The sequence below is a fragment of the Mandrillus leucophaeus genome, unplaced genomic scaffold (assembly GCF_000951045.1).
Source record: "Mandrillus leucophaeus isolate KB7577 unplaced genomic scaffold, Mleu.le_1.0 Scaffold1241, whole genome shotgun sequence".
Classification (NCBI taxonomy): domain Eukaryota; kingdom Metazoa; phylum Chordata; class Mammalia; order Primates; family Cercopithecidae; genus Mandrillus; species Mandrillus leucophaeus.
This window is the reverse complement of record NW_012100777.1, coordinates 828836-836845: the sequence shown is the minus strand read 5'-3', so window position 1 is coordinate 836845 and position 8010 is coordinate 828836. Positions and strand designations below refer to the sequence as shown.

General features: G+C 38.6%; 1 protein-coding gene across 1 annotated transcript in view; it reads right to left on the bottom strand.

Moving 5' to 3' along the window:
- Positions 1 to 7005: 7005 nt before the first annotated feature.
- Positions 7006 to 8010, bottom strand: part of LOC105533329 (ubiquitin-conjugating enzyme E2 variant 1-like) — a 15541-nt gene continuing 14536 nt past the window's right edge. The window contains exons 3-4 of the mRNA XM_011971750.1: positions 7586 to 7717; positions 7006 to 7179 (exon numbers count right to left, since the gene is read on the bottom strand). Coding sequence (XP_011827140.1) covers positions 7006 to 7179; positions 7586 to 7717 — 306 coding nt within the window. The remainder of the gene's footprint in view (positions 7180 to 7585; positions 7718 to 8010) is intronic.

The following is an 8010-nucleotide window of genomic DNA, read 5'->3' as shown; positions in this document are numbered from 1 at the left end:
TTTTTTTTTTTTCATTTTTGTCAGCATGTCTTATTTTAGTAATTTGGTCTTCAAACTCTGATATCTTTTCTTTCACTTGGTCGATTCGGATTTTGATACTTGTGTATGCTCCACGAAGTTCTCGTGGTGTGTTTTTCAGCTCCATTAGTCATTTAGGTTCATCTCTTAACTGGTTATTCTAGTTAGCAGTTCCTCTAACCTTTTGTGAAGGCTCTTAGCTTCTTTGCAGTGGATTAGAACATGCTCTTTTAGCTCATTGTAGTTTTCTATTACCCATATTGTAAAGCCTACTTCTGTCAATTTGTCCACCTGATCCTCTGTCCAGTTCTGCATCCTTGATGGAGAGATATTGTGAACATTTGGAGGAGAAGAGGCATGCTGGCCTTTTGGGTTTTCATCATTTTTTCATTGATTCTTTCTTACCTTTGCGAGTTTGTCTAGTTTTGGTCTTTGAGGCTGCTGACCCTTGGATGGGGTTTTTGTGGGGGCCTTTTTGTTGTTGTTTTTGTTGATGTTGTTGCTGTTGCTTTTTGCTTGTTTTTCTTTCAATAGTCAGGTCCCTCTTCTATAGGTCTGCTGCAGTTTGCTGGGGGTTCACTTCAGGCCCTATTCATCTGATTAGCAATATACTTATTTGTGCAGGAAAAAAAAAGGAATGCCACCAGTTACAAACTGAAGTAGACTACTCTTTTCGTGGTTTTATTCTGACAATATTTGTCACACACATTTGCATATGCATTTACCTGTGTAGACTTTACAGTATGGTTGAATTGAGAGTATAGATGCACTTGAGTGTATATGGGTGGGCTTAATGTATATATGCATTTATGGGAGGGAATATATGTGTACTCAGTACCAGCATTACATTGTACTTGGAAATGATTAAATGTTGTGTTGCATAGTTTTAATTTTCCTTATTCAGTAAAATTTTTTTCAGTCTCTTTTCCTATACATCCAGATGCCATCTATTTGACCACTTCCACTCCTCTTCCTAATGCCCTTCCCAATATGCTAATATTCTTATCATTTTGTATAACACTAAAGCATTTGCCATATAAGAGACTGCCTGTCCTATTTTCCATGTACTAAATTTTATAAACTTCTGAAAGTAGCTGGCTTCCTGGTTGATTATTCTCACCAGCACAATGTCTTTCTACTGTGCTGGACTGATGCACAGAAAATACAGACTTTTAATACCTCCTCCTGCCTGCTAATGTAGTTATTCATCAGACTTGAAGATAGTTTCTCTGTTTATCAGGATGTCAAGTGGGGTCCAGACAGAAATCTAATAAACATTTCCACTGTCTTGGAATTTATACATGACAATGAAACTCTAAGTCCAAATGAAAATTGGGGCATCCATGATAATTACATGTAAGATAGTTTCCCCTGACCCCATTAGTACAAAGATAACATGTCAAAGTTCCGCCAACCCAAGGAAACATCAGATTATTTTAAGCGACTTAAAACAAGGATAGAAATTTTCTTTTTACCTTGGCCGTTACTGACTTATTTAATCTGTATGTTTTGTTTTTTCTAAATAACGTAGCTACATTGTAACAGAGGGCTTCAATGTTTTTCCTTGTTTTATTTGTTCCTAAGCCCTTCAAGATTCATGGGACCACGATGAACTGTTAGAGTTTCTTACCGCTCCCTCAAGTAATACCACTTAGGATTGGATACATCTAGGTGGAAAAACAGCAGTAAAGTTTAGTGATAAAATGCCAAAAGTGAGTGTTAGGCATCTCGAGTTATTGTTTCATTAACGTAAAGTCCTGTCATTCAAAGAAAAATACGTCCTTGTGTGCAAAATGTCAAGATTAGCTTAGACTAGAGACACCATGTATAGTTTTAGCATTCATATTTATATACATACATAATACATAAATATTTATATATCTAAATATATATAAACAAGTATACCATATTTATATGTGTCATATTTGTATAAATATATAAAATGTGCTAACCAAGACACACTGCACTCAATCAATGAGTCTGCCCTATTAAACATCAAAATCAGCAAAGATAATGTAAATCATTATCCTTCTATATATTTCTTCCATTTTCCTCCCCCCAGTCTTCCTCCCATACTCCTTTAATCAAACATTTACACACCACTTTCTGTGTAACAGGCACTGCGCTAACTGCTACTTATAGGGGTTACTATGAGAAGTACATTCCTTGTACTCAAAGAGCTCACAGTCTACATCCATGCACCTCCTCACTACAGATGTTAACTGATTGTTGGGAAATTTTATTATAGCATCAAACACAGGTTGGTAAAAGGGTGCAGAGAAGTAACACTTAGTCCAAATTAAAAATATAACTGAAAAGTCAAAAAACAATTTGATCTTTTTTGTCTCTCTGTAAAGTTAAGCCATCACTCATAGTTGAGGTACTGATTTAAGCTTAATATAGTTAAGGACTTTCTCCTGCACAGTTTTCTGAAAATAGAATGAACTAACTTGTATGGCTGTGATTCTCTATCACTTTGTATAATCAAGCTAAGCTTCCTGGGCAGGGGAAGGGCAGCATCCGTTTTTATAGCTCCAGACTGCACTTTGTCTTTGCTGGAGCCTGGGAGGATGGAAGGCTTGGTCCCAAGACTTGTCCCCACAGCCCAACACACCAGCTGTGGCAGTCTGCAGCCAAAGTGCCTCTTCAGGTCTAACCCTGACCCATCCTTCCCCAGTGGGCAGGACTTCCCTGCAGGATTTCCAATAACTCCAGCCAGAGGCTCAGGGGCAGAATTTGGTTCTCCCTGGGCCTGAGCCCCTAGAGGGAGGGGTGGCCAGAGTCTCTTAAGACCAGCAGACTTAGCCTCTCCTCTTGGTAACTGTGAGGAATCTGGGCAGCCCAGATGTCTGGGTTTCCCCCCAGCAAAACACACCCTCTCCACCAAGGGACAAAGTGCTTCATTAAACGGGTCCTGATCCCTGTGCTATCCAACTGGGTGAGACCCTTCAACAGTGGTTGTCAGATACAACATACGGGGGTGATCCTACTGGCATCAGGTTAGTGCCCCTTGAGGTCAGAGGTCCCAGAAGAAGGAGCAGGCACCCATCTCTGCTGCTGTCCAGCCTCCTTGAGTGACGTCTCAAGGCATGGGTGTATTCCAATAACACTTTCACATATTAACTCATTTTATCCTCACAGCAATCCTATGAAATAGGTACCATTATTCTGATTCTCCATTTAAGAGATGAGCAAACATCATCATCATCAACATCCTCATATTTCAGTTACTGTGATATCAGCTCTTGAGATATTTAGGATATAATTGGGATCTTCCCTGGGAAAGAGGCCTACTCAACAGAGAGAGAATGGATGGACCCAGCCATTAGCTGACCTTGTGTCTTCTTGCCTTTCACAGTTACTAGTTGATTTTTTTATCAAGTATTCCCAAACCTCAACCTTCGCTTTCTCCTTTAGTAACATAAAACCTGCTTACTTTTAGCCTCTTCTTTTACTCCTTTCAGAGTTCAGAGTATATGGGAAAATGTTCTCTCTTCTATTTTCCTGTTGAGGTTGCTGTAGCATACTTTTATTTTCTTTTGCATATTGAAGCACCTAAATTAAGGAATTTCACAGCAGGTTAACCTATTCTTCTACTCGGCACATCACTGACTGTCACCTTAGCAAGCAGTCCTTGTTTGTAAAGTCCCATAGGTTTTAAGAAGGTAGTGAACCACCTTAACTACAATGACCTTATTAAGACAAAAGATGGCCTTTTAGATTTTGGACTGAAATAAGCCATTCATCCTATGTTTCAGCTGAAACACTGTAGAGAAGGAAAGGTGCCTATAGCAGCCCAAATTTGAAAAAAGGCTGTATCTGATGCCTTTACCTTGACATTTCAGAACTGACAGATCATTGGGAAAAATAAGAAAACCCTTCCAAACTTGTGCAACCTGAAAATACTCAGTTTGAAATGCATAATAATGAAATATATATGAATCATAGGGCTTGGTTGAACCAAAGCTTTTCTGGATTGAGAAGGAATTTGGAAATCATGCAGTCCAATGGCTTCCATTTCCTTACTTGTATAATAGAAGAAAGAAATGGACCATGTCTAGTTTATCTTTGTCACTTTAACAACACCTGACATAATGTCTGGCACAGTTGGTGTTCAATACATGTCTGTGGAATTATTTTATACTGAGAATTATGAGTGACCTGTTCAAGAGTACACAGCTAGTAATGGAGGAGAAGACTGTATTAGAACCCTCCTCTGATATCTTCTACCTGTGCTTCTTGCAGTTTACAACAGGAAAGGGCCAATTATTATTATTTTGTTGTTGTTGAGATGGGGTCTCACTATGTTTCCCAGGCTGGTCTTGAACTCCTAAGTTTGAGTAATCCTCCCACCTCAGCCTTCCGTGTAGCTGGGATTACAGGCACATGCCACCATGCCCGGCTAGGACAGGGACTATTTTGAAAGTCACATTTTGAACCCCTGGAACGTTAGCCTATACAAAAGCCTCCTCAACCCTAGATAGATGTTAAGGTGAACCTTAGTCATGCCCTTCGAAACCGCATGCAAATAGAACTTGGAGTATTTACTTCTTGGCACTCCTTTTAACCTTTGTTTGTTTTCAAAATGGAAAAGCCACGTGACTCTCCAATTCATAGCTGTGAAACTCAATTTATTTTTTTCAGGGATACACAGCTTAAAATTTTTTAAATATAAGCAAATTCATCCAGAGAGGGCAATGTCCTCATATTTCCATTTTCCAGTAGTTCAGGCTACAAAAATACAATTCTCCATTTTACCCATAATTAATTACTTTGAGAGTATTAACTATTTCACCTACGGGACCACAAAGAAAGCACAGAAAGCAGGCCAAGTTATAACAAAGCATCCTTCCCAGCATATTGCAAGCAGCAAGTGACATTTAAGGGAATAGCCACACAGCCTCAGTCAAACAGTGCATTCTCACAGGTTCATATTATTGGAATTATTAACCTCTGAATTGCTTCTAGGAGGATCTACTTTGCACATGACAGGACTCCTGTGGTTAATTGAAAAAAAACAAAAACAAAAACAGTAAATTACTTAGCAGCACACATAATTAAGGAGTAGAGCAGGAAAGGAAAAGGGTTGAGGTGTTTTTGAATGTGCAGTCACCACACAGAAAAATTAAGCAATATAATAAGGTAACCAAAATCCAGGTGTGCCAGTCTTTGTCTGCCCCAATCCCAGTCAGCTGCAGTTCTGAGAATTTTCCACCAATAACAGCATTAGAAGTGCCCAGTCCTTGAGCCAATTCTGACAAAAGCAGCCAGAAGGTCATTAATAACAGTGAGAGCCTTAGGTGCCAGGCATTGCTCAATACTCTTGAACAGATTATTTTAATTTTTAAAATAGCCCTATGAGGTAAGGATTATCAACCATTTTATGGGAGTAAACTGACGCACAAAGATGTTAAATAACTTGCTCACATGTCTTAGTTAAGACGATTCTGCTATATGTCCCCCAAATTTCAGTGGTTTAACAGAATAGTTATTTCTTGCACACAAAATTTGACACGGCTTGTAAATGGCAAAGTACCTTGCTCAGTGTCACTTGCTTCATAATTAAAATTGAATTAATTTTCCAAGTCACCACTATTTATTTTTACACAATGAATTACTTTTATTTCTGTACTCGTCCATATTTCAGCATTTAGTAGTCCTAAACAGCAAGTGGAGAAATACAACAATTTGCCAGGAAGTCAAACCTACCAACAGTGACCTGCTGTGCACACCAAGTTATTTGTTAAACCCCTGCTGAGGATCTCGTGAAGCAGCAGCACCCAAACCAAAGAAGTATGTACCAAATTTAAAGTTCTTTTTGTTCAAGTTGTCAGATTCTAGACTAGGCCACAACGGACTGCAAGGATGACCAAAAGAAAGCCCTGTTTAATACTTATTCAATTTTTAGAAGCAAAAACAATTACAGAAAAAGAAAATAATTCAGAGGGATCATGTGTGCTTACACATATCTTCATGTGGTCTTTTTCCAAGTTTAACCACCAAGGACTCTGACAGTTGAGAGTTCTGAATAAACTTGGTGACTGTTATTTTCACCTTATCAAAACCTGAGCTAAAAAACCCATCAGCTGATGATGACAGCAGAGGGTGGTAGAGCTGAGGACCCAATATTCATTTCTTAGGCTGATGGAGAGTGAATAAATGCAGTTCCAAAACTTAACCAGAACAGTTAAAGAGTCTTTCCATCATTTTCTGATGGCTTCTGGTCAAAGCAAGGAAGTGTCATAGAAAGCAATGGGTTGTGATGGTACAGAAAGGAACTTGAGGAAGTGGGAGAAAAAAGCAGCAACCCTCCATAAAGGTGGGGAAGAGAAAATATGGGGAAAGCACTAAATTACTCACTGAAGGCCAATCTCAGAGGGGATCAGAGGGGTTACAATCTATGCTTTGGCCGAGAGTGGAAGTGAAGGAATGTAGGGACAGGACATAGAGGGGGCATTATTTAAGCCTTAAAGGAAGAAACCAGGGACATCTAAAGCACCCCACATACCCACCATTAGTCCCACAGGCTGTGACCTGAAACCTTCACATCTAATCTAACAAGGCCGCAGGCTAGAGGGCTGTTGCAGGGACGGTGAGGGCTAGCAAGAAAAGGCAGAGATCTCAGGTCATGTAATTAACAACAAAATGATTGTGTAATATGTCTTTTCACAGTTAAGTTAGATGTGTCCCGCTAGTTATGGCGGGAACAATTCAAATATATTGTATTCATTCCAGAAGTTCAACTACGTGGACAGTAGTTACACTTGACGAGATGATTTGTTATAGCACAACTTACGTATTTTAAATGGACAAAAATTTAGTGTCAGTTATAGTATCTTTAAGTAAATTTCCTTTGAATAGGAATTCCCTTTCGTGAACTTTGAGGTCTACAAGACATATCTAGAAAATTTACTACTGTGGAAAATGAAGACTTCTTTAACTGAACGGTGGGGTGAAGAAGGAAGGCCTGTGTTCTTTTATTTTTGATTAATTGCTATAACACTGACCTTCAGTCTGCTGAGGGAGTTTCATAATTTTTTTAGACATCATTAAGTGCCAAGGCTCTTGCAGGAAAACTTTAATACGACATGAATTTTGCCATTTTGATAGCATTGATATGGCTCTTGGGTTCACTACTCCATTAGAACGATTGATTGTGATCTATCTATCTATCTATCTATCTATCTATCTATCTATCTATCTATCTATCTCAGTCATGAAAAGAACAAAATAATAGCATTTGCAGCAACCTCGACGGAATTGGAGACCATTATTCTAAGTGAAGTGACTCAGGAATGGAAAATCAAACATCATATGTTGTCACTCATAAGTGGGAGCTAAGCTATGAGGATCAAAGGCAAAAGAATAATACAATGGATTTTGGGGACTTCGAGGAAAGGGTGGGAGCGAGGTGAGGGATAAAAGATTACATATTGGGTACAGTGTACACTGCTCAGGTGATGGGTGCACCAAAATCTCAGAAATCACCACTAAAGAACTTATTCATGTAACCAAACACCACCTGTTTTGCAAAAACCTATTGCAATTTAAAAAAAGAACTATTGACTCCATTCATATTAAATTTTGTTACAACTTTTACAAAAGGGAATGATTTAGGTCCACATTTTATTTTAAGGCTGTATATTTGGTTTTCATAAATAGTCTGAGCCCGTGGTGGCTGCCATCTTGCATTGCTGTCCTAATTCACCATTATTGCAAAACAGATACAGACATATGCTGCATAACGAGGCGTCAATGACAGATGGCATATACCACAGTGATCCCATTAGGATTATGATGGGGCTTAAAAATTCTTATTGCCTAGTGATGTCAGTCATAGTTGTCTTAAAGTTGTAGCACAACGCATTACTCACAAGTGGTGATGATGGTGTAAACAAACCTACCTACCATGCTGCCAGTTGTATGAAAATAGAGCACATATTATATAAGTATATATAGTACATAATATTAATACTTGATAATGATAATAAA